Raw genomic sequence first — 27,857 nt, forward strand, 5'->3', positions numbered from 1 at the left:
TTCCCAACTCCCTATTCACCTCGCCTGATTCTGTGCCAACTATGGTTCCCACGTCATCCCCACAGCCAGTAACAACTGTCCATCAGATTCTGGATTTCAGGGCACATGGATGATGGGCAGGTCCCAGGAACAGGTTTCCTCCGTCAGCGCTGGGGAAAAATGGAACATACGCTGGAAAGAAGTGGCCCAATTCATGCTGCTCCCACCTGCACTGGATGTTATCACAGCAACTGCCCCTCTCCAGTGACCTCAAGGACGTTTTTACTGAGATTGTGTTGTTAGGAAGATACCTGGGGAGCATTCATGGCAAATGTCTTCCCATGGGTGCTGCATGACTCACTCTCTGAGAACAGCCCCTCATCCATGACTCTGCTACCGGGCTGTGGGAACACTTCTCCCAACCAGGCTGGGCTAGACAGCTTCCTTCCTGTGGAATCTGGAATAACAACCTCATATTGAGGCCCACATGTGCTAGGCACTGGGGTGAGGGTTTGTGTCTAGAAAGTTGACGTTGCTACACAAAGATCCCTGGTACAGACACAGGGAGGCTGGAAAAGAGGAGATGGGTCTAGAACATGGTGAGAGCTAGAAGTAGGAGAAAAGATGAGCTCCATTGCTCTTCTCAACCAGCCACAGGCCTGGACGGAGAAGGCAGAATCAAAGAGGCTGCAGATCCCCTGCATGGAGAGGGGAGCCTTTACCCAGTGAGACCAGGAGCCCACAGGCCTCTAGCGTCACCTGAAAATACAAAATGTGTCAGCTCTGGGCTGGGCTCAAAAAGGGAGGAGCACTCAGTCTTTGGACTTGACATAATTATGGCTGAGAGAAAAGCCTCCCATGGGTGAAGGCACTGGAGAGAACACCATCAGTGGCATTCCCTTGAGAACTTGGGGGCAGACCATAAGTGCTCTGGGACATCAAAGGAATAGGGTGAAATGATCACGACAATAATTCCAACAATGAAAACAGCAGCAGCAACAGCTGAGCCTCACTGGTCCTCACTGTGTGTCTTCCCTGGGCTGAGAGCTTCACATGCTGAGGTAAAGGGATTAAATTTCTCAAGCTCTGGAGCTAGACTCAGTGGTATGAATCCAGCCTCTTTAATCTGACACTTGTCCACTGTGTGAACCAGGAGAACTCACTTCATTTCTCTGATCCTGAATTTCCACAGCAATACAGTAATAGTCCCCACTTCCTCATGTTGTGAGAATTAAAAAGAAAACAACTCAAAAAACAAGTAAGAACTCAATGTGGTTTGTTACTTTTATAAATCCTCACAGAAACCAAGGTAAATGCTATCATCACCTGCTGACATCACAGTCAACTGAGCCTTCAGGAGCTCTAGTGACTCAAGACATTCCCTGGTGGGCAACCCATGCTGAGACTTCAGTACCCCACAGCCCCCTCCTGCCTGCAAGGATGGAGGGGTGCCTTGCCTCGGAATCATCATTGCACACAGGTGGAGACAGGTGTAGCCGGTGCAAAGTGAATGGGCACCTTGGCTATTCACCTCTTCTAATGGCCCAGGTGCAAGGTCATCCCTAACCTCCATTTTATACAGGAGTAAACTGAGGCTTAGAAGAGGGTCATTGTCAATAAGCTCCAGTGATGGATAGGGATTCGAGATTCAAACTCTGGTCACATGGGGTGTCTGATCAATGTCCTTGTTCCCTCCCCACAGGCCTTTGAACACCCAATCCATCTTGATGCCATCTGGTCCATCTGCTCCAACCCACCAATGACAGGTCAGGAAAATGAACAAATACTACAAGGCAAGACATTATTTTATTATTGAATGTCTAGACTTAAGAAACAGATAGAGAATATGTTAACAATGCAGATTAATGTAAAAAATATGGTGTATATGTCCATTACATTGTGCATAGCACAAAAAATATTTTTAAAAGTTAGAATATATTTTTCCAGTATTGAAAACTATTCCATTAAAAGAGGAAGTCATGCATGTATTTGAGAATGAGTGAAATTCCAACATACATCTTTGTTGCTTCACTGTCCTATTCATCAAACAAAAGGAAAATAACCAAAGTTCATAAAAGAACAGACAAAAAATATCGGCAGACATTTTACCAAAAACACAGAGAGCCAATAAACATCTGAAAACCTGCTTATCAAAAATCCTTAGGAAAATGCAATAAAAAAAAAAAAACACTGAAATAGCACAACAAAGTTATTAAAAGGGCTAAATTTAAAATGATTTACGACATTTGGTACAGCATAAGGACTTCCTACATTGTGAATTTTCCTGTGTTCGATGAGACTGGAGTTTTTGGAAAACATATTCCACATTCATTGCACACAGTGCACTGTGAACTATTGATTTAGAAGGAACATAATACTTTAGCTAAAGAATTTCCCACATTTGCTTCACTCTTAAGGCCTTTACCCAATGTGGACTCGCTGGTGTTTACTGAATTGGGAACTGTACCTAAATGACTTCCCACATTCAGTGCACTCAAAAGGCCTCTCTGCAGTGTGAACTCTCTGGTGTCGACTGTAATGTGAACTACTCATGAATGATTTCCCACATTCACTGCACTTATAAGGCCTTTCTCCTGTGTGAACTCTCAGGTGTCGATTGTAATGTGAACTACTCATGAATGATTTCCCACATTCACTGCACTTATAAGGCCTTTCTCCTGTGTGAACTCTCTGGTGTTGATTGTAATGTGAACTACTCATGAAGGATTTCCCACATTCCCTGCACTCATAAGGCCTTTCTCCTGTGTGAATTCTCCGGTGTTGAGTAAGTGTTGAGCTATTGGTATAAGACTTCCCACATTCACTACACTCAAAAGGCCTTTCTCCAGTGTGAATTCTTTGGTGTTTTTTGAGTTGGGAAACATCCCTAAACAATTTTCCACATTCAGTGCACTCATAATCTCTTTCTCCAGTATGAACTCTCTGGTGTTCATTGAAATGTGAACTACGCCTGAAAGATTTCCCACATTCACCGCACTTATAAGGCCTTTCTCCTGTGTGAATTGTCCGGTGTCGAATAAGTGTTGAGCTATTAGCATATGACTTCCCACAGTCGATACACTCATAAGGCCTTGACCCGGTGTGAATACTCTGATGACAACGAAGGCTCGAGGGAGACGAGAAAGATTTCCCACAGTCATTACATCTATAAGGCTTTTCTCCAGTGTGAAATCTCCAATGTTGAATGAGATGAGAATTTACTCTAAAGGATTTCCCACATTCACTGCACTCATAAGGCTTTTCTCCAGTGTGAACTCTCTGATGATCACGAAGGGTGCTCCTAATGCTAAAAGATTTCCCACATTCACTGCACACATATGGCCTCTCTCCTGTGTGAACTCTCTGGTGTACAACAAGATTGAATCTTATGATAAAGGATTTCCCACAATCACTGCACTCATAAGGCCTTTCTCCAGTGTGAACTCTCTGATGATCACGAAGGGTGCTCCTAAGGGTGAAAGATTTCCCACATTCACTGCACACATAAGGCCTCTCTCCTCTGTGAACTCGCTGGTGTATAAGAAGTTTGGATCTTCGGATAAAGGATTTTCCACATTCACTGCACTCATAAGGCCTATCTCCTGTGTGAACGCGCTGATGTCTAACAAGATGGCATCTTTGGATAAAGGATTTCCCACAATCACTGCACTCATAACGTCTTTCACCTGTGTGAACTCTCTGATGATTACTGAGTTTGGAACCAGATGAAAAAGACTTCCCACATTCACTGCACTGATGAGCCCTTTCTCCAGTGTGAAACTTCTGATGATAATGGAGTCGGGAGGTAGAAATAAAACATTCTCCACATTCACTACACTGATAAGGCCTTTCTCCAGTGTGAACTCTCTGATGATAACGGAGGCCAGGACGAGTGATAAAAGATTTCCCACATTGACAACACTCAAAAGACCCTTTTTCACTATGAACTCTCTGGTGTTGAGTTAGGTAAAATGGATGGCTAAAAGATTTCCAACAGTCACTACACTCATAAGGCCTTTTTCCTGTGTGTACTCTACGGTGTAGAATGAGTATTGAGCTACTGTTAAATGATTTCCCACATTTACTGCACTGAAAAGGCCTTTCTCCTGTATGTACTCTCTGGTGGAGAACAAGTACCAAGCTGTTGGTAAAAAATTTCCCACATTTGCTGCATTCATAAGGGCTTTCTCCAGTGTGAACTCGCCAGTGTACAATAAGGTAAAATTTTCTTCTAAATGATTTCCAACACTGAGTACACTCATAACGCCTTTCTCCAGTGTTAACTGTTCGTTGTCGAATAAGGATGGATTTACGGCGAAAAGACCGTGTACATTCACAGCACAAATGACAATTTTCTCCAGTGTGACTTCTCCACGGATAAATGAGGACAGATTTTTGGTTAAAGGATTTCCCACATTTGCTGCACTTGCACTGTCTTGCACCAGAATGAATTCTTCGATGCTGACTGAGGGTTGAGCTCCGCCTAAAAGACTTGCCACATTCTCCACATACATGAAGCTTTCCTCCAGCGTGGAGTCTCTGGTGCACAACAAATGAGGATTTGTACCTGAATGCTTTTCCACATTCACAGCACACAAAACACTGTCTTCCAGTGTGGACACCCTGGTCCTGAACAAGTGTGTGTTTCAGGCTGAAGGCTTTGTTGCATTCTTCCCAGGTGAAATAACTTTTTTTCAGACCTGCCTTGGGAGTCCTGGTCTGTGACACACCTACAGAAATGCTGTGTTCAAAGGGAGCCTCTGCATCCTCTGCTCCACTCCAGCAGCCTGAATGCAAAGATACCCTGGTGAAGTACATGTTGACTTAAGACAGAGGAGGAAACCCCATCACAAATGTGCATCTGTAACGTTTAGGAAGTGGTCTTCTCCAGAGAAGGGAGTTGGAATCCGGTCGGGGAAGTGGCTACTGGGCATCACTGGGCCCCTAAGGCAAAAGAATGGCGGATACCTCACCAGTGATGAACGTAAGAATAAATGAACAGAATAAAAGGTGAACATCAGAATAGGAAGAACTTAAGAAGAGAGGCATATTTTAAAATTTTCTCTGCAAAAGGACTCCTGCAGGACCTTTACTGCTGGTGACATGAGGTTATGTAAAAGCACGTGTCCAAACCCAAGAAAAAACAACTGCAATAGAGTGGCTGCTGTTGAAAGCCAATGTAAAATACGTGCACACTTCACAGCACACGTAGACAAATGTTGCAGAGCAGTAGAGGAAGGGGTATGAAAGAAATGGGTGAGATATGAAGTACACAGAGGTCGAGATTCTCCCTGGGTTAAAAACTCAGAGTAGAAAAATGTAGTAAAACTGACTAGAAGACAAAGTACCAACCATGGAGAAGGAAAAGTAGAAATGCGGTGTGGCACTGGCAATGACAAAAAAACACTGATTAAATGAGAAACGTTCCTGGTATGATCTGAACACAGACCTGGAGACATCACACCCTCCCCAGCCTCACAAGGTCCAGGTACCTGTGAGTTCACCTTGCAGCCTTGGCTACTGAGAATCCCTACAATCTTTGTCACCCCAGATCTCAGCTGATGGAGCTGCACAGTGATTATGTGGCTGCTTCCTCCCTAGAGCCAAAAGCATCACAACCCACCAGGCTGGTGACTTTGCAACTAACACAAGGTAAAGGTCTTTCCCCACCAAAACCAGCCACTAAAGGTTGGAAGAGATGACTGATTTACCAAATATAGAGCTATCAACAAAACGCTATAAAGAACATGAGAAATGAAGAAAATATGACATCCCCAATGGGGCACAATAAGTTTCCAGCAAGGGAAACCAAAGAAACACAGATCCACAAACTGCTGGACAAAGAATTCAAAAAAATTGTTTTAAGGAAGCTCCCCTAGATCCAATAAAACACAGACAAATCAGTGAAATCAGGAAAACATATATGAACAAGTGAAGGAGTTCAGAGAGAGAGAGAAAAAAAAGACAAAAGAAATTCTGCAACTGAAAAATACAATAAATGAAATGAAAAATACAATAAGGAGTATCAACAGCAATCTTGATCAAACAGGTGAAATATGTGTGACCTCAAATCAGGTAATTTCAAATCATCCGATCAGAGAAGAAAAAAGACAAAAGAAAGACTATGTAAATTATGGGATGCCATTAAGGGAAATAACATTTGCATTACGAGAGTGCTGAAAGGACAAATGAGGCAGAAAGGGGCAGAAAGCTTATTTAAAGAAATAACGGCTAGAGCTGGCCTGGCGGCATAGCGGTTAAGTTCGTGCACTCCGCTTTGGCAGCCCAGGGTTCACAGGTTCGTATTCGGGTGTGGACCAACACACCACTTACCAAGCCATGCTGTGGCAGCATCCCATATAAAGTAGAGGAAGATGGGCACGGATGTTACGCCAGGGCCAATCTTGCTCAGCTAAAAAAAAGAGGAGGATTGGCAATAGATGTTAGCTCAGGGCTAATCTTCCTCAAAAAATAAATAAATAAATAAATAATGGCTGAAAACTTCCAAAATCAGAAGGATGTGGAAATCCAGGTACATGATGCTCACAGGTGCCCATACAGATTCAATCCAAAGAGATCTTCACCAAAACACATTATAATAAAACTTCCAAAAATCAAAGACAAAAAGAATTTTGAAAACAGAGAAAAGAAACTCATCGTATACATGGGAACCCCCATAAGGCCGCAAGCAGATACAACACCAGAAACTGGGCTGGCCAAAAGAGAGTGAAATAAATTGAAAATGCCGATGGAAAAAAACTGCCAAACACGAATGCTTTATCCACCAAAGCTGTCCTTCAGAAATGAAGGAGAGACAAAGACATTCCTAGACAAACAAACTGAGGGAGTTCATCACCACTCAACCTGCCTTACCAGAAATGCTAAGTTCTTCAAGCTGAAATGAAAAGACATTAATCAGAAAACATATGAAAATACAAAGCACACTTATAAAAGGAAGTATATAAGATATTTCATCCTTTAAGATAAAATATCCTTTTATCTTAAAGGATAAAAGACGAGAGTATTAAAAACAACCATAGCCACAATAACTTCTTAATGGTTACACAATATAAAAAGATATAAAATGTGACATCAAAAACATAAAATGCAGGCAGTGGCATACTAAAAGGGTACTTTTTATGTGATTGATGTTAAGTTGCTATCAGCTCAAAACAGGCTGTTTTAAGATGCTTTACGAAAACCTTATGGTAACCACAAAGCAAAAACCTACAATAGATAAAAGAAAAAGGAATCAGAGCACACCACTATAGAGAACCATCAAATCACAGTGGAAGAGAGCGAGAGAGGAAAAAGAGACTATAAAAGAGCCAGAAAACAATTAACAAGATGGCCACTGACAAGTCCTTACAAAATTCTCCAAACAAGACACACACCAGATGAGCAGATAAACAAAACAAGACCCCATTACATGGTGCCTATAACAAATACAGTTTAGTTCTAAGGACAAAAATAAGCTGAAAGTGAGGGAATCCAAAAAATTATTCCACGCAAATGGAAAATAAGGGAGAGTAGCTTATAAGACTTTAACTCAAAACCTGTCACAGAAAACAAAGAATGTCACTATATAATGATAAACGAGTCAATCCATCTAGAGAATACAACAATTATAAGTATACATACACCCAACATCAGAGCACCTAAACCTATTAAGTATTAACATATGGAAGGTAGAAAAGACAGCAACAAAATACTAATAGTAGACTCAACATACACCTTTCTAGAATGGCTAGATCATCCAGACAGAAAATCAATAAGAGTGAGAGAGGGGTCAAGATGGCGGTGCAAGCAGACTCTGAACTCACCTCCTCCCGAGGACACAGCCAATTTACAAATACTCGTGGAAAAATTACCCCTGAGAGAGAACTGAAAACTGGATAAGAGGAACTCCTGCAACAAAGGACAATCCTAATTGAGGTGGAAGAAGCAGAAACTCCCTTCTGGAAAGGAAAAACGCCACCTTCACAAGCCGTCAGCTTCACAGCCACCCAGGGGCAGCCCAAAGGTACGCAGCCCTCCCTGGAGGACTGGGGCCCTGAGCCGGGGAGCGCTCCTGCTGTGGGCATTCTGTGGACCCAGCACAATTGAGACAAGTAACATAATATCTGACTCTCCCTGCTATTAAAATATTGGGGAGTACCCCCAGAAAAGGTGGTTCACAAAGAAATTAAAACCGGCTCTTAAAGGGCCCACGTGCAAACTCACTGTTTCAGAAAGCAACCTAGAATGACCAGAAAGAAAGGTGCCCAGTGCTTTGGTGAAGAGACTCACCTGATAGGCTCTGAGTGCATTGCAGTGAGAGGTGAGACCTCTCCAGGGACTGGGACATTGGCAGCGGCCATTGTTGTGGCCTGGTGTGGGCTTGCTGATACAGACGCCATTGGAGTTCTCCCTGAGGCCTGCTAGCCCAGGGTCTGCCCCACCCACTAGAACAGTGATTTAATCCAGCTCAGCCAGGGCAGGCAGCCCGCCCTAGAGACTGGCCACACTCAACAAGCCCTCAGGCAACTTGTGGGCCTGCATAGATTGGTGACTGGATTCTCTGCAGCCTGGCAACTGAGCCCACTTCAGTGGGGCAGGGCGTGCACAATGAGCAGGTGGAGAGTATGGGACGGTGGTGGAGTGTGTGGGGCTCCCGCCGTGGAGAGACTGGGTCCACTTCAGGAGGTCGGGGAGCGCACCTGGGGCAGGACTGTGTTGACTGTGTGTGTGGACCTGTGGGCAGCAGGACTTGTCAGCTGCAGAAGACTTGTGCTTCTCAAAGACCCACATAGGGGGTTTGCCCCACCTTCCGAAGCCTGAAACAATGGGGTGCTCCCGTGCCTGAGGCCAGCCCCACCCAGCTGCAATCCTCAGAGAGCTGACAAGGGACCTAAAGGCTGCAGGCTTATAGCAATTGTAAGCCCCTGAGCCTAACAACCTGCCACGCTGGGGGCCTACTCACTTAAAAGAAATACTGCAACACAAATGTGGTATTAGAACTTGCAGCCAACTGTGCTGGGGCTCCCCACACCTGATAAAGAGACTGAAGGGCCCACAACAACTACAAGCAGCTGAGCATTACAACAGCTGGCCAGGAGCATAACTCAGGCTCCCTGGGCGCCTACAGGGAGAGCAAACAGGCCACAACAGAAGGACACACGTAGCCAACATAGGGGTCACCCCTGGAACATTGAGAACTGAGGGAAGCACACTGCAGGCCTCCTAAGCCATCACTTACATAAGATCACCTATCTAAGAGCAGGACATGTAGCTGACCTACCTAATACGTAGACACAAGCACAGGGAAAGAGGCAAAATGAGGAAGCAAAGGAATACATTCCAAGTAAGGGAACAGGACAAAACCCCAGAAAAGGAACTAAGTGAAACAGAAATGAGCAACCTACCTGACAGAGAGTTCAAACTAAGAGTGTTAAGGATGCTCACTGATCTGGGGAGAAGAATAGATGAACTCAGTGAGAATGTCAACAAACAAATGGAACATATAAAAAAGAACCAATCAGAAATGAAGAATACAATACTGGAAATGAAAAATTCACTAGAGGGACTCAAAAGCAGAGTAGAGGATACAGAAGAACGGATCTGTGAGCTGGACGAAAGACTAGAAGAAATTATCCAAGGGGAACAGGTAAAAGAGAAAAGAATTAAAAAGAGTGAGGACAGTCTAAGGGACCTCTGGGACAACATCAAGCACACTAACATCTGTGTTATAGGTGTCCTGGAAGGAGGAGAGCGAGACAAAGGGGCAGAGAATCTATTTCAAAAAATAATAGATGAAAACCTCCCTAACCTAAGGAAAGAAACAGACATCCAGGTACAGGAAGCACAGAGAGCCCCAAACAAGATAAACCCAAAAAGGCCCACACCAAGATGCATCATAATCAAAATGCCCAGAATTAAAGATAAAGAAAGAATCCTAAAAGCCGCCAAGAGAAAGTCAAGTTACATACAAAGGAAACCCCATAAGGCTATCAGCTGACTTCTCAGCAGAAACCTTACAGGCTAGAAGAGAGTGACACAATATATTTAAAGTGCTTAAAGGAAAACACTTACAGCCAAGAATACTCTACCCAGCAAGGTTATAATTCAAAATGGAAGGAGAGATCAAAAATTTCCCAGACAAACAAAAATTAAAGGAGTTTGTCACCAAGAAACCAGTGCTATAAGAAATGTTAAAAGGACTGATTTAAGGGGAAAAGAGAAGACCACAAATAGGAAAAATTATCTATTTCCATGATAAGAGAGCAATGGATACAAATGCACAAAAAAGACGTTAGATATGATATCAAAAACATAAAAAGAGGGAGGAGGGGAGTTAAAGAGTACAGCTTTCAGACAGAGGTCAAACTAAAGAGCCCATCAATTCTGCATAGAAGAAGAAAGGAACAGAGAAGGACTACTAAAACACTGAGAAAAAAAAAAGTTAAAAAATGGCAGTAAGTACATACTTATCAATAGCTACTTTAAACGTCAATGGACTAAATGCTCCAATTAAAAAAGGCATAGGGTGGCTGACTGGATAAAAAAACAAGACCCATATATATGCTGCATACAAGAGACACACTTCAGACCTAAAGACACTCACAAACTGAAAGTGAAGGGAAGGAAAAAGATACTCCATGAAAATGGCAATGAAAAGAAAACTGGGGTAGCAGTACTCATATCAGACAAAAGAGACTTTAAAACAAAAACTGTAAAAAAAGACAAAGAAGGGCATTACATAATGATCAAAGGAACAATCCAACAAGAGGATATGACACTTGTAAATACCTACGCCCCCAATGTAGGTGCACCTAAATATATAAAGCAATTATTAACAGACATAAAAACAGAAATAGTAACACAATAATAATAGGGGACTTTAACACTCCACTTACACCAACGGATAGATCATCCAAACAGAAGATCAATAGCGAAACAGTGGCCTTAAATGACACCCTACAACAGATGGACCTAGTAGATATATACAGATCATTCCATCTAAAAACCGAAGAATACACGTTCTTTTCAAAGGTACATGGAACATTCTCCAGGACTGATCACATATTAGGCCACAAAACAAGTTTCCATAAATTTAAGAAGATTGAAATAATACCAAGCATCTTTTCTGACCACAATGGTATGAAACTAGAAATCAACTATAGGAAGAAAATCAGAAAACCCACAAATATGTGGAGATTAAACAAAATGCTACTGAACAACGACTGGGTCAACGAAAAAATCAAAGAAGAAATCAAAAAAAATACCTGGAGACAAATGAAAATGAAAATACGACATGCCAGAATTTATGGGATACAGCAAAAGCGCTTCTAAGAGGGAAGTTTATAGCAATACAGGCCTATCTCAACAAACAAGTAAAATCTCAATTAAACAATCTAATAATGCACCTAAAGGAACTGGAAAAAGAAGAACAAACAAAGCCCCAAATCAGCAGAAGAAAGGAAATAATAAAAATCAGAGCAGAAATAAATGAAATAGAGACTTAAAAAAATAGAAAAAATTAATAAAACCAAAAGCTGGTTCTTTGAAAAGATAAACAAAATTGACAAACCTTTAACTAAACTCACCAAGAAAAAAAGAGAAAAGGCACAAATAAGTAAAATCAGAAATGAAAAAGGAGAAATTACAACAGACACCTCAGAAATACAAAAGATTATAAGAGACTACAATGAAAAGCTATATGCCAACCAATTTGACAATCTGGAAGAAATGGATAAATTCTTAGAACCATACAACCTTCCAAAACTGGATCAAGAAGTAGAGAATTTGAATAGACCAATCACCAGTAAGGAGATTGAAACAGTAATCAAAAACCTCTCGAAAAATAAAAGTCCAGGACCAGACGGCTTCCCCGGTGAATTCTACCAAACATTCAAAGAAGACTTAATACCTATCCTTCTCAAACTCTTCCAAAAAATTGAGGAGGGAGGGAAGCTCCCTAACTCACTCTAGGAAGCCGACATTACCCTGATACCAAAACCAGACAAAGACAACACAAAAAAAGAAAATTACAGGCCAATATCACTGATGAACATCGATGCAAAAATCCTCAACAAAATACTAGCAAATCGCATACAACAATATGTTAAAAAGATTATACACCACGATCAAGTGGGATTTATTCCAGGTATGCAGGGATGGTTTAACATTCGCAAATCAATCAACGTGATACACCACATTAATAAAATGAAGAATAAAAATCACATGATCATCTCAATAGATGCAGAGAAAGCATTTGACAAGATACAGCATCCATTTATGATAAAAACTCTGAAAAAAATGGGTATAGAAGGAAAGTACCTCAACATAATAAAGATCATATATGAGAAACCCACAGCTAATATCATCCTCAATGGTGAAAAACTGAAAGCTATCCCTCTAAGAACAGGAACCAGACAAGGATGCCCACTGTCACCACTCCTATTTAACATAGTACTGGAAGTCCTAGCCAGAGCAATCAGGCAAGAGAAAGAAATAAAAGGGATCCAAATTGGAAAGGAAGAAGTGAAACTGTCACTATTTGCAGATGACATGATTTTATATATAGAAAACCCTAAAGAATCCACCAGAAAACTTTTAGAAGTAATAAACGAATATGGTAAAGTTGCAGCGTACAAAATCAACATACAAAAATCAGTTGCATTTCTATACACTAACAACGAAGTAGCAGAAAGAGAAATTAAGAATACCATCCCATTTACAATTGCAACAAAAAGAATAAAATACCTAGGAATAAACTTAACCAAAGAGGTGAAAGAGCTGTACACTGAAAACTATAAAACATTGCTGAAAGAAATTGAAGAAGACACAAAGAAATGGAAAGATATTCTGTGCTCTTGGATTGGAAGAATTAACATAGTTAAGATGTCCATACTTCCTAAAGCAATCTATAGATTCAATGCAATCCCTATCAAAGTTCCAACAACATTTTTCACAGAAATAGAACAAAGAATCCTAAAATTTATATGGAACAACAAAAGACCTCGAATAGCTAAAGGAATCCTGAGAAAAAAGAACAAAACTGGAGGTATCACACTCCCTGATTTCAAAATATACTACAAAGCTACAGTAACCAAAACAGCATGGTACTGGCACAAAAACAGACACACAGATCAATGGAATAGAATCGAAAGCCCAGAAATAAATCCACACATCTATGGACAGCTAATCTTTGACAAAGGAGCCAAGAACATACAATGGAGAAAACAAAGTCTCTTCAACAAATGGTGTTGGGAAAACTGGACAGCCACATGCAAAAAAAGTGAAAGTAGACCCTTACCTTACACCATACACAAAAATTAACTCCAAATGGATTAAAGACGTGAATGTAAGACCTGAAACTATGAAACTTCTAGAAGAAAACATAGGCAGTACGCTCTTTGACATTGGTCTTAGCAACATATTTTCAAGCACCATGTCTGACCAGGCAAGAGAAACAACAGAAAAAATAAACAAATGGGACTACATCAGACTAAAAAGCTTCTGCACAGCAAAGAAAACCATCAACAAAATGAAAAGACAACCTAACAATTGGGAGAAGATATTTGCAAACCATACATCTGATAAGAGGTTAATCTCCAAAATATATAAAGAACTCATGCATCTCAACAACAAAAAAACTACCAACCCAATTAAAAAATGGGCAAAAGACCTGAACAGACATTTCTCCAAAGAAGATATACAGATGGCCAACAGACACATGAAAAGATGTTCAAAATCATTAACTATCAGGGAAATGCAAATCAAAACTACAATGAGATATCACCTCACGCCCATCAGAATGGCTATAATTAACAAGACAGGAAACAACAAGTGTTGGAGAGGATGTGGAGAGAAGGGAACTCTCATACACTGCTGGTGGGAGTGTAAACTGGTGCAGCCACTATGGAAAACAGTATGGAGATTCCTCAAAAAATCAAGGCTAGAACTACCATATGATCCAGCTATTCCACTGCTGGGTATTTATCCAAAGAACTTGAACACACCAATGCGTAAAGATACATGCACCCCTGTGTTCATTGCAGTGTTATTCACAATAGCCAAGACTTGGAAGCAACCTAAGTGCCCATCAAGGGACGAATGGATAAAGAAGATGTGGTATATATACACAACGGAATACTACTCAGCCATAAGAAACGATGAAATCCAGCCATTTGTGACAACATGAATGGACATTGAGGGTATTATGCAAAGTGAAATAAGTCAGAGGGAGAAGGTCAAATACCGTATGATTTCCTTCGTTAACTAGTACATAATAACAACAATAAACAAACACATAGAGACAGAGATTGGATTGGTGGTTACCAGAGGGGAAGGGAGGAGGGAGGAGGGCGAAAGGGATAATTCAGCACGTGTGTGGTGATGGGTTGTAATTAGTATTTGGGTGGTGAACATGATGTAATCTATGCAAAAATAGAAGTATAATGATGTACACCTGAAATTTATACAATGTTATAAACCAATGTTACTGCAATAAACAAAAAATTTTAAAAAATTAAAAATAAAAGAAAATCAAGTAAAAAAGAAAAGAAAAAGAAAATCAGTAAGGAAATATTTGACTCGAACTACACTTCAGACCAAATGGACCTAACAAACATATACAGAACATTCTATCCAACTACAGCAGAATACACCTTCTTCTCAAGTGGACACAGAGCGTTCTCTAGAACAGATCATGTTAGGTGACAAAATAAGTCTGAACAGATTAAACAAGACTGAAATCATGTCAAGAATCTTATCCAGCTACAAAGGTGTGAAACTAGAAATCAGGAACAGAATGAAAGCTATAAAGTTCACGAATATGTGGACGTTAAAAAAAACACTCCTGAACAATCAGTGGGATAAAGAAAAAACCAAAATTTAAAATAAAATTATCTTGGGCTGGCCTGGTGGCTTAGCGGTTAAGTGTGCGCGCTCCGCTGCTGGCGGCCCAGGTTCAGATCCTGGGCACGCACCGACGCACCGCTTCTCTGGCCATGCTGAGGCCGCGTCCCATATACAGCAACTAGAAGGATGTGCAGCTATGACATACAACTATCTACTGGGGTTTGGGGGGAAAATAAATAAATAAATAAAATCTTAAAAAAAAAAATTATCTTGAAACAAACGAAAATGGAAAGAAAACAGGCTAAAACTTATGAAAAGCAGCAAAAGCAGTTTTAACAGTAAAGTTTTTGGCAATCAATACCTACTTCAAGCAAAAAGAAAAATCTCAAATAAACAACCTAACTTTACACCACAAGGAATCAGAAGAACAAACTACACCCAAATTTGGGGGAAGAAAGGAAAAGAACAAAGATCAATCAGAGCAGAGACAAAAGAAATACAGGTTAGTAAAACAATAGAAAACAGCAACAAAGCTAAGAGTTGTTTTTCGAAAAGAAACAAAATCGAAAAACGTTTAGCTAGACTAACTTAGAAGAGAGAGAAGATTCAAATAAATAAAATCAGAACTGAAACAGGAGACAAAAACTGATACTGCAGAAACACAAACATCTTAAGAGAATACGATGAACTCAATTAACTAGAAGAAGTGGAAAAATTCCTAGAAAAATACAATCTATCAAGACTAAATCATAAAGAAACAGTAAATCTGAATAGACCAATAATGAGTAACTGAGTCACTAATCAAAAATCTCCCAACAAAGAAAAGCCCAGGACCAGATAGATTCACTGGTCAATATTACCCAAGATTTTAAGGAGAATTAACGTCAATCCTTCCTAAACTCTTCCAAAACAATGAAGAGGAAGGAAAATGTCCAAACTGAATTTACAAGGCCAGCATTACCCTGATACCCAGCAAGATATGGACTACAAGAAAATTAACTTACAGGCCAATATCCTTGAAGAACATAGAAGGAAAAATCCTCAACAAAATACTAGCAAACCAAATTCAACAGCATGTTCGAAGAAGCTTACACTATGATCAAGTGGGATTTATCCCTGGGATGCAAGGATGGTCCATCACACGCAAATCAATAAACGGGATACACCATGTTAACAGAATGAAGGATAAAAATCATATGAAAATTCAATAGATGCAGAAAAAGCATTTAACAAAACAGCATACTTTCATGTTAAAAACTCTCAAGAAAATAGATACAGGAGGAAGGTACCTCAATATAACAAAGGCTATATACGATGTGCTCACAATAACATCAAACTCAACTGTTAAAATCTAAAAGCTTTTCCTCTAAAAGCAGGAACAAGACAAGGATGCCCACTCTCCTCACTTCTACTCAACACACTTCTGGAAGGCCTAGCCAGAACACTTGGGCAAAAAAAAAGAAACAAAAGGCAGAATCACAAAAGAGGAAGTAAAACTGTGTTTGCACAAGACATGATCTTATAGATAGAAAACTCTAGAAGCCACCGAAAAACTCTCACAGTTTTCCTGAAACAATTTCTGTAAAGTTGCAGGATACACAATCAATATACCAAAATCAGTTGTGTTTCTATACACTCACAGTGAAATATCTGAATAAGAAATTGAGAGCAATCGCCCTGACAATATCATCTAAAAGAAATACGTACGAATAAATTTAACCAAGGAGGTGAAAGATCTGGACTCTGAAAAAAATAAGACACTGACGAAAGTGAAGACACAAACAGAAAGACATCCCATGTTCTTGGAAGAATTAATATTGTGAAAATGCCCATATCCCCCAATGTGACGTACAGAATCACTGGAATTTTTCACAAAAATAGCAAAGCAATCCGAAAATGCATATGGAACCACTAATGACATCAAATAGCCAAAGCCATCTTGAGTAAGAAGGTCAAAGCTGGAGGTATCACACTTCTTGATTTCAAACTTCATTAGGAAGCTATAGTAATCAAAACAGTGTGGTACTGGCATAAAAACATGCACACAGAGGAATGTAACAGAATAACCCAGAAAAAGTCCTATCCATATATGGTGAACTAATCTTTGACAAGGGCGCCAAGACCACACAATGGGGAAATGATGGTCTCTTCAATAAATGGTGTTGGGAAACCTGGTCATTCACATGCAAAAAGATGAAATTGGAGCCCTATCTTCCACCACTAACAACAATGAACTCGAAGTGGATTAAAGAGTTAAATATAAAACATGAAAATGTAAAATCTCTTGAGAAAACAGAGAATAAGGCACTGGACAGTGGTCTTGACAATGATATTTTGGATATGACACCAAAAGTCCAGGGAAAAAACATCAAAAATTAACAAGTGGAACTACATCAAACTAAAAAGCTTCTGCACAGCAAAAGAAACAATCAACAAAATCAAAAGCCAACCTACAGAATGGGAGAAAATATTTACAAGCCATGGATCTCACAAGGGGATAATATTTTAAAAATATAAGGTGCTCATACAACTCAAGAGCAAGGAACAATCTGATTAAAATACGGACAAAAAATTTGATTAGACATGTTTCCAAATTTGATACACAAATGGCTAATGGGTATATAAAAAATTGCTCTTCCTCACTAATCATCAAGAAAATGTAAATCCAAAGCACAATGAGATATTACCTCATACCTCAGGATGGCTATCATCAAAAACAGGAGGGATAAGTGTTGACAAGGGTGTGGAGAGAAGGGAGCCCTTGCTCACTGTTGGTTACAATGGAAATTGGTAGAGCCATTATGAAAAAGAGTATGGAAGTTCCTCAAAAACTTCAAAGTAGAACTACCATATGATCCAGCAATCCCATTTCTTGGTATAAATCCAAAGGAAATGAAATCAGAATGTGGAAGAGATAATCTGCCCTCTCATGTTCACTGCAGTGTTATTCACAACACACAAGATATGGAAACAACTTCGGTGTCCATTAAAGGAATGCGTGGAAGAAAAAAAGTGTGATGTACACACACAACTGGAATATTATTCAGCCTTGAAAAAAAAAGGACATCCTGGGGCTGGCCCCGTGGCCTAATGGTTAAGTTTGGCACACTCTTCTTTGGCGGCTGGGTTCGGTTCCTTGGCCCGGACCTACACCACTCGTCAGTGGCCACGCTGTGGCCATACAAAAGAGAGGAAGACTGGCACAGATGTTAGCTTAGGGTGAATCTTCTTCAGCAAAAAAAAAAAAGAAAGAAAAAAGAAAAGGAAATCCTGCCATGTGACCATATGGATGAATCTGGAAGGCATCATGCTAAGAGAAATATGCCAGTTAGAGAAAGACAAGCACTATATGATATCATTTATATGAGGAATCTAAAACAAACAAAAAATGTTGAACTCATAGACAGTAGCATGCCAGGGGCTGGGAAGTGGGCAAAATAGGGAATTGTTGTTCAAAGGTACAAACCGGGCTGGTCCAGTGGCGCAAGCAGTTAAGTGCGTGCACTCCACTGCGGTGGCCCGGGGTTCGCGGGTTTGGATCCTAGATGCACACTGACGCACCACTTGTCAAGCCATGCTGTGGCAGCATCCCATATAAAGTAGAGGAAGATGGGCATGGATGTTAGCTCAGGGCCAATCTTCTTCAGCAAAAACAACAAGAGGAGGATTGGCATCAGATGTTAGCTCAGGGCTGATCTTCCTCACAAAAAGAAAGGTACAAACCTTCAGTTATAAGATGACTAAGTTGTGAGGATCTAAATTACAACATGGTGACTACACTTAATAATACTGTATTTTACACTTGAAATTTACTAGGAGAGTATATGTTCAGCGTTCTTACCAAAAAAAAAATTACTATTTGAGGTGGTGGAAGTGTTCATTAATTTGATTATGCACTTATTTCATAATGTATACATATATGAAATTATGACGTACCCTTTAAATATATACCATTTACTAGAACGACAATGCTAGAACAAAACAAAGAAAAAAAACAAAAGAAAAGAGATCTAAACTAAACAGTACAAACCCTGCAAGAGGGTCTTGAAAAGCAGCCCATGGCCCAGGTAACTAGTGACCATGACAATACCTCCAATTCCAACCACAGGCAGGCACAAGGAAATGTCAGCTAACTGAAGCCACCAAACCCCCAGGACACAGAAGTCCCATGGAGCTGGACACGTTCACTAGCCAGGGAGAGGGCAGGCAAGGTGCCATCCATTAGTCCCACTGCAAGACTATTGACCTGGAATCCTTCCCTATGAGGGTTCAGTACAGAGGGACTGGGGCTGCAGGGGAGAGAAGAGGGCAGTGCAAACGCCCCAGCCCTAGTAACACAGCAAGGACCAAGAAAGCTGGGGAAGCAAGCAGTGCCCACATTCCCCAGTAAGAAGGACAGAGCACCCCTTGGGGAAAGGGGGGTGAGGCAGGATACAGAGCCTAGTCCAGGTCACGGGGGGAGAGGAGGGCCTTACCCAGCGAGGATATGAGTGCAAAGTTCTCCAGCATCACATCCTGGTACAAGTGCCTCTGAGCTTCATCAAGGAGCCTCCATTCCTCCCAGGAGAAGTACACAGCAACGTCTTCAAAGGTCATACTGTCCTGTCAAGATGGGGACAGATGAAACCATGAACTTTCTCTCTCTCAGAACCCACAATCCACCACTTCACACATCTACTCCACACTCTTCCTCCTCCAGAGCTCCCCACCTCAGAGCAGATATCAGGCCCTGCTGCCACTGATAACCTCTCTCTTCTCACTGTGTTCAGCCTGCAGCAACAACAGGCAGGGGGACACACAGATGTTATCCAAGCTCTGGGCCTGGCAGGCAGGGCTCCATCCCTTCTGCCTGGCAATTCCCCTGCATCTCCCAGATTGTACCTACAAGACACAGCTAAACATGGGCTCATGCTTCACCCCTGAGTCCCCACTACCAGGGCCTTGGAGTCCTCAGCTCACACTACCTATGTAAACGCAAATCATTCTGGAGATACCATCTCTCTCACATCTTCAGTCCCCACAGCTCTGCCACCTCCCTGCCTTACAATACAGGCGTCTCCCTGCCCTCACCCATGGACGTGGCACACGGCATCCAGAGGGTTCTGACAAACTCAAACACAGTCCAGTACCTTCCCAGTTTTGATGGATCCCACAGCCGGGGAAAGCCCCAAATGCTGCTTTGAAGGGCTCCCCACCTCCCTCTGATCCTTGATCAAGATCAGCCACCCAGAACCACATGGGAATTTCAGATCCCCAGGACCCTCTTCCACTTCAGTGATGCACTTTCTGTCCCCTTTGCAGCCACAATCCTCCCCTCTCCGTTCAATCTTCCTTAAAACCCCAGCCCTTGCAGTCTCCCTGCCAGGCACAGTGACTCTCACAAATGACTACATTCACCCCACATCTTACCCACCAGCAAGACTGAAACACCCCAGACCCCATCAAGGCTCACCACACAATTCCGGTGAATGTGAACAGTAGGGAATTAGCAGAAGCCCCAGTCTCACTGTCAATTTGTCTCAATTACTCCTCTGCCTGTGAAGTCATCTCACACCCACTCATCCTATGGAAGCCTTGGCCACCTGCCAGACCATCCTCTCTCCCACACCATTCCATGGCCACTTCTCTCCCTCACCTGTGTTTCTCATACTCAGGAACCTCCACTAGGTGCAAAGCAAGAGAACCATTCCTTAGCATGCACCCTAGTCTTTCTGACTTGCTAACAGCATTATCACCATATCCTGCATTATACTTCGTAAATGTGATCCACAACTCCACCCTGGTCCTTTTCTTTTACTTTGTAAAAGTAAGTAAAAACTCCACCACTTTTTCTTTTACTTTGTGAGGAAGATTGGTCCTGAGCTAACATCTGTGCCAATCTTCCTCTATTTTGTATGTGGGATGCTGCCACCACATGGCTTAATGAGGAGTGTCTAGGTCCATGTCTGGGGTCCAAAACTGCGAACCCCAGGCCACCAAAGCTGAGTGGACGAACCCAACCACTATGCCACCAGGCCAGCCCTCCAGCCACCACTTTTGAAAGCTTCCATGCCAAACCCCTCCCCAGATTTCCAGACCTGTGTCTCCAGCTGCCCACTTGATGCCTCCACTCAGTTCTCTGAAACATCTCAGACTCTTAACGAGGCCAAAACAAAACTTCTGATATTCCCAAAGAAAATAAACCTACCGACAACTCCCACATCCCTCTGGATGGAATTCCCATCCCTTCAGTGGCTACAACCCAAAACCCTGGAGTCTTCTCTAACCTCTCTCTCAACTTTGTTGCTGTTAGTGCCATCCAGTGGATTCAGACTCCTAGATACCCTGTCTACAGCAGAGCAGAACCCTGCCCAGTCTTGTCTGTGGCATCCTCTCATCTTCCAGAGCTGTATCAGACAATGCTCTATTGTCATTCATAGGGTTTTCACAGTCAATTCTTTTGGAAATCGGTGGCCAGGTTCTTCTTCCTCATCTGTCTTAATCTGGAAGCTCTGCAGAAACCTGTCCACCATGAATGACCCTGCTGGTATTGAAGTACTGGTGGCATAGCTTTAAGCATTACACCAATAACCAGCTGCCACAGTATGACATCTGACAAAAAAGTGGTGTGGTTCCCTGACCGGGAAACAAACCTGGGCAGTGGCAATAAGAGTGCCAAATCTTAACTAATGGACCAGCAGGGCTGGCCCTCCCTCAACTACAACATCCCAAAATCAACTTGGCCCTTCTTCAAAAATGGACCCAAAATCCAAACATTCCTCCCACCTCCATGGCCACCACTCTGGTCCATCAACACGCATCCGGCTTATAGCAGTAACCTCCTCCTGGGCTCCCTGCCTCCTCCCTTAACCCCACAGTCTGTGCACTTCTCTGCAGCCAGATGGAGCCTATTAAGACCTGGGTAAGATCACCGATTTCCTCTTATCCAAACCTCTCATTATCTCCATAAACAGACACCCAACTTCTCAGGCAGCCACATCAAGGCCTCATTACTGACCGCCCCACGCCCACCTCTGTTCTTCACCAAAGAATGGAGACCTGTGTACGCTGTTCCCAGCTGAGTCACACCTCCAAGCATTTATTTGTACATGCTGTTACCTGTTCCTGAGATCAACTTTCACATCTGTTTATACTGACGACCAGAAATTCGAACACCTCTATGACCCTTGGCCTGCACTCAGAACACAGGGCTTGGGGGTATCCTCAGGGTCCCCGCACTCAAGAGCTGGGATTACAGCAAGTATTCCTGCTGAGTCTCAAGACACCACAATCCCAGACACCACACGGGTCGTGTCCTAACCAATGAGGGAGTGGGGCACTCTCTCCTTCCTTATATAGGTTCCATAAATGCTTTTTCTAGTATTAGATCCTGTGGGAAGAGGCAGGCAACCATGGCTGGGTTCCATGTGCGCAAGCCTCCCGTGTATCCCTGTCCAACCCTGGAACTTGGTCACCTCGGGTTCACTTACTAACCTCTGTTTCAGTTCTCAGAGCTGCCTCCTACCAGCCCTGTGACCTTGGACGAGGACTCAAATCCCTGTGCCTCACTGTCCTCATCACCCTCATTCTCCTCTATTCTCTCTCTGAGCAGCTTTTGGAAAACTTTTTAAACCCTAACGCACGCTGTGTCCCTCTTCCGTTCACATCCCTCCACGGCTCCCAGGACTCTCGGATTGAAGGAACAGCCCCTCAGCCTCCAGTCCAGGCGACACTCCGCCTCACACTCTGTTCACTGTAGACAGAACACGGAGCCCAGGTCCCCGACTCCTCCCGGCTCAGTCGCCTCCACGCCTCTCCCCCGCCGGGCCCGCCACCTGGGACCCTCTCCCACACCCGTCACCCCGGCTCTCAGAAACAGGCCCCACGAGCGCCTCCGCGTCCCGGACACCGGGGCCTGGGCTGCAGGCCCGTGAGCGGCGCCCGCACTCGGGGCTCTAGGGCTGGGCTGGGCTGAGGGCGGGGAGGGCGCGGAGCACGAGCACTGACCTGAGCCGGCTCCCTCCGCGCGGCCGCCGCCATCGGACTCCGGGGCGGAGCGGGGCCGGGAGCGGCGGGAGAGGAGGGGACCCGGGCACGGCGGTCCTGTCCCGGCCCTGGCGCGGGCCCCCCGGGCGGCGTCGCCGAGACTCAGACCCGCCCTGTGCAGCGGGGACGGCGCCTCCCCTCGCGCCTCCTTGGTCCCGTCACCTCACCCTCAACCCAGCAGTCTGGAACCAGAACACACCCACAGCACCCAAAATGGCCCCCTCGAGGAGGACGCCGGAAGTCCCGCGCCGACTCGTTGAAGTCGCACGGAAATGCTTTCACCCTGCTCTTTCATTGGCTCATCTCGGCGCAGGTTCTTCCGGGTAATGTAGTTCCTAGAGCTCTAGACACCGCAGGGAAGGTGTTCTCCATCCTAACCAACCAGTGAATTGGCCGCACTGAACCATGAGGAATGCTGCATATCCGTCCTCCTACCCACAGAAACGGGCTCTGCTCTTTGGTATAGGCAGCGAATACATGTAATTCAGACTTCAGCAGGTGAAAGTCCGCCTGCTGCTACAGGATAAAACGATTATTTAAAATGCTCCCAAATCTACTGATCTACATGGCCATGTCGTTCCATACAGTCTGACATAAAATGAATCCACGCGTTGTTGGACACATTATGTTACTGCTCTTCAAATGCGTGTAGCCTGAGGCAATAGTTTTGTGAGTTCTACTAAGATGGTGTCTTGACATGAGTACAGCCATGTTTGGCCGCTCCATTGACCTACAGCCACCAGCACAAAAAAGAAATATAAAAGCTGCTTTCTGCGTGGTGGGAACTGACCCTTCTCCCATGGAGATAGTTGCAATGTGTAAAAATTTCAAGGCCCTTTGGGTGCCGCAGCCTGGGACAGACTGGCCATCTGTGCCAGGCTGGGACGATAAGCAGTGTAAACAATGCACGTTCACAACTACTGGGCTGGGACGATAGCCAGGGGGCTCAGTGCACTTTTGCTACTGATAACCATTTGTGCATGGGAACACTAAATGCTTGCTCTGTAAACTCTGTAACTGCTTATATAAAATGCCGAAAACCAAGGCCTGGTGAGAGTTCCACCTGTGGAAGGGACTCCTTGCCCAGGACGTGTGATCCTTGCCCAGCTGTGTGGATTGACAGGACTCTCCTGGCAGGGGGGCGTGGATATTGTGAATAATTGATTTATTGTGGAGTAATTGATTTATTGTGAAGTAATTGATCTGATGTGTTCTCTTTTCCGTCAACTTGGTGTTTCTCTTTCCGGTTGATTTGTGTCATTTCCCTTCAGTCGATCTGGTGTTTCCCTTTCCAATTGATCTGATGTTTTTCCCTCTTATTATATGACCTATTCAAATCTGCTGCTATCTCAGCCGATGTGGATGTTTTCCTTTTCCAGTTGAGCTGGTGTTTTTTTCCTCTTATTATTTGACCTATTCGGATCTGTTTGTGGACTATCACCTTTACTATCCTTTATATAATAAAATATACCTTCAGACCATTTGTTTGGAGTGGAAAGTTTCTTTTACATCTCTGATCGAATCCTCGAACCTCTCATAACAGATGGGCTAGGAACAAGAGAAGAGACTCCATACAGGGCCATGACTGGGAAGAAAGAAGAGAGATATTCCAAATTAGGTAGACAAGCAGGAGTTCTACCTCTGGTTCCAATAGAAAACCTCTCTCTTGCCTGTAGAGTCAGTGACTGTGTCCTACCCCTTGAGGAACATTTTTATCCACATAATGTATCTTACTGCATATCCTAAGGTATGCTCAATTTCTTTTAGTGACAAGAGATCTACCTCAAGCGGAGAGCTCCTTAACTAAATCTGTTTTGGTATGGACCATTGGTTGCCACTCATAATCACAGCACGTGTGCAAATGAAGTATCTGAACACTGAGATGAAGGGGTCATCTTGACCCCATGATCTCATGTCCTTGCTAAGTAATTATCATTTTCCAGTGATTATAGGTAAAGTTCTTCATAGAGAATTGAGATTATCTCAGAAAAACTTTTGAAATGCAAGTTTCAGAAAGTTATTCATAGTGTTTATGTAGTTATTCAAAGATAGTGGCAGTGGGCCGGCCCCATGGCTTAGCGGTTAAGTGCGCACGCTCCGCTGCTGGCGGCCCAGGTTTGGATCCCGGGCGTGCACCGACGCACCGCTTCTCTGGCCATGCTGAGGCTGCGTCCCACGTGCAGCAACTGGAAGGATGTGCAACTATGACATACAACTATCTACTGGGGCTTTGGGGGGAAAAATAAATAAATAAATAAAATTTAAAAAAAAACAAAGATAGTGGCAGAAATGGCTCTAGGGAAATATCAGAGGATGTTGGAGAAAATTAACACTTCAGAGAAGTTTTGGTAGGGCTTTTATTCTCGAAAACATTAAGCAATATCCGCTAGGAGAAAGAATTGAAATGAACGTTGTGAGTAGCCGAATTAGTAAAAATGAACAAGAATTTGAGGTGTCAGTGTTTATTCATGGCTGTAACAAATGTCTATTGAGCAAATAGTATCAGATGCGGTTGTTGTAGGTGCTTGAGAGACATGACAAAGACCCCTGTGCTGGTGCAGCTTACATTTGGTAAAAGATAATAATAATAATAATAATAATAATAATAGTAATAATAAGGTGTTTTCACATATTGAGATATATGTGGAAGCCATTCTGGTTTAAATCTGATTTGGCCTAAAAGTTGTTCTTCAGCCAAAACGTGGAAGCAACTTGGGTGCCCATCAACAGATGAATGGATAAAGAAGATGTGTTATATAGATACAATGGAATACTACTCAGCCATAAAAAAAGACAATATCGTGCCATTTGCAACAACAGGGATGGACCTTGAGGGTATTATGCTAAGAAAAGTAAGCCAGACAGAGAAAGACAACCACCATATGATTTCACTCATATGTGGAAGATAAACAAACACATGGATAAGGAGAACAGATCAGTGGTTACCAGAAGGGCAGGGTGTGGGAGGGAGGGAGAAAGGGGTAAAGGAACACATATGTATGGTGACTAGACTAGACTATTGGTGGTGAACACAAGGCAATCTATATAGAAACTGATATATAATAATGTACACCTGAAATTGCACAATGTTATAAGCCAATATGACCTTAATAAAATAAATAAAAAAAGAAGTTAGCCAAAAAGTCAGTTTATGAATATTATTAGAAATTTGAATATATGGATTTTTATTACCTTACATTTTATTTAAATGTGGAATATAAAAAAGCCTAACTCATAGGAACAGAGTAGAATGGTGGTTGCCAGGGGCTGAGGGTGGGTGGGTGGTTGGGTAATGAAGAGATGTTGGACAAAGGGTACAAACTTTCCATTAGAAGATGAATAAATTCTGGGGACCCAATGTACGGATGGTCACTATAGTTAACAATACTGTATGACATACTTGAAAGTTGCTAAGAGAGTAGATCTGAAATATTCTCACCACACACAAAAAAATAGTAATTATGTGAGGCGGTGGAGGTGTTAATCAATTTTATTGTGGTAATCATTTCACCATATATACATGTATCAAAATATCACTTTGTAATCCTTAAACTTACACAATGTTATATGTGCATTATATCCCAATAAAACTTGGGAAGAAAACTTCAAGACGGCAAAAGAAAGAAACTGTTGTTTTTCCCGGAGCAGCCTGAGTTATGGCCCACCAAACATGTGTTGTACATCTGCTTCAAACATTTTCCCAAAGCAAAGAATGCACTCTTTAAAAATAGGGATGAATGTCTCCCTTTCTCTGACAGCAACACCAGAATTTCTTTGAAGATGAGCTTTTCTTCTCAGAGAACCTAGGTCAAGTTGACCTGTTGTATATGTGCTAAACTACAGCAAAACATCTCCTTGTGATTTTGGGGGAAAAAATTGTATTCCTGTCATGCTTGATGTATGTTCTTTGTTCTGAAACAATATATAACCATGCTGTAAACCACCCTTCTCCAAATGCTTTAAACACAGTTTCATTTACCCAGTGCACAGGAAAGCCAATAACCAAAATGTCAGACTTGTGGCAAGGAAAGAGGTTTATTATTGAGAGGCAGCCAGATGAGGCGATTGGAGGCAAAACTCAAATCCACCTCCCTGAAGGGAAAAAGGTAGGGATTTTTACTTGGGGTTTTAGGTAGAGTGGGGGAGCATGTGGTCTTGCTGGCTGGCATCTTCAGCCTGTGTTTGGTCTTGAAGATTGAATCTCTTTTTTTCCTTGACTGGGCTTTTCTGGTTAAATTTCATCGTTGGCATGCATTTGGCCTTTGAGGCTAAGTCTTTTTTCAAGTCTGGGCCTTGACTTTCTGGGAAAAACAGCTCGCCCATATAGTAAGGAGGGACAGAAAGACCTGGTTAATTTTAAAGATTTTATTTATTTATTTTTCCCCCAAAAGCCCTAGTAGATAGTTGTATGTCATAGTTGCACATCCTTCTAGTTGCTGTATGTGGGACGTGACCTCAGCATGGCCGGAGAAGCGGTGCTCGCCCGGGATCTGAACCCGGGCTGCCAGCAGCGGAGCACGCGCACTTAACCGCTAAGCCACAGGGCCGGCCCGACCTGGTTAATTTTAAACATCTGTTGATTATGATGAGTAGGCACAGCTGTGATTAGCAAAGCTTATCTCGAATTTTTGCTCTAGGGAAGATTTTAACTCCTTTGTTCTTGGTTTCACTTTCTTTCCTGGGGAAGATAACACTTCTGGGCTAGTCCTTAGCATGGCTCAATAAATATCAAAAAATATCACTGTCTTTTTTTATCTATAGATTGGTTATTGATTATTTGCATTGACATTTCTTGGAGTAGTCAGCAGGATTTTAGAGAAACCCACCTAAGACCACCTGGCATTTTTTTTGAACTGGTGCTTGGTAGCACCACGGGTCCACTGAGCCCCTCCAGCTTCACTGCACTCTTCAGGTGCCTCAATGAGTTGTCCTGAAATCCGGACCTTCTTGCTTAAGTTTACAGTCCTGATATATACTTGAGCTGTTTCAGGTCTTAAGACGTGGTGTCT

The 27,857-nt window shown here is 42.6% G+C and overlaps 2 protein-coding genes across 3 annotated transcripts in view; both read right to left on the bottom strand.

Annotated features, from left to right (window-relative positions):
* The window catches only part of LOC101393485 (uncharacterized), a 49,009-nt gene extending 29,591 nt beyond the window's left edge, over positions 1–19,418 (bottom strand). The window contains exon 1 of the mRNA XM_014794383.2: positions 19,299–19,418. The gene's annotated coding sequence lies outside the window, so the exon portion shown is untranslated. The remainder of the gene's footprint in view (positions 1–19,298) is intronic.
* Positions 1,767–22,958, bottom strand: LOC101393242 (uncharacterized). 2 transcript variants are annotated; one of them, XM_087420922.1, is made up of 4 exons: positions 22,810–22,958; positions 19,299–19,425; positions 6,313–6,391; positions 4,629–4,923 (listed from the first exon to the last, which is right to left on the bottom strand). In XM_087420922.1, exons 1-4 carry the CDS (start codon positions 22,840–22,842, stop codon positions 4,827–4,829), a joined length of 336 nt encoding a protein of 111 aa, XP_087277048.1. In that variant the 5' UTR covers positions 22,843–22,958; the 3' UTR covers positions 4,629–4,826. The 2 variants fall into 2 exon arrangements, with proteins under 2 accessions (XP_087277047.1, XP_087277048.1); XM_087420921.1 differs by lacking the exon at positions 6,313–6,391 and having other exon boundaries at positions 1,767–4,766.
* Between the last annotated feature and the right edge of the window lie 4,899 nt (positions 22,959–27,857).

Source organism: Ceratotherium simum, chromosome 33 (assembly GCF_057802395.1).
Source record: "Ceratotherium simum simum isolate JZ-2026a chromosome 33, ASM5780239v1, whole genome shotgun sequence".
Lineage (NCBI taxonomy): Eukaryota > Metazoa > Chordata > Mammalia > Perissodactyla > Rhinocerotidae > Ceratotherium > Ceratotherium simum.

Coding starts and splice junctions, on each gene's coding strand:
- LOC101393242 (XM_087420921.1), bottom strand. CDS start 22,842: ATGGCGGCGGCCGCGCGGAGGGAGCCGGCTCAG. Junction 19,426..22,809: donor CGCGGAGGGAGCCGGCTCAG/GTCAGTGCTCGT, acceptor CCATCTTGACAG/GACAGTATGACCTTTGAAGA. Junction 4,767..19,298: donor TGCACTCATATCCTCGCTGG/GTAAGGCCCTCC, acceptor CTTTGCATTCAG/GCTGCTGGAGTGGAGCAGAG.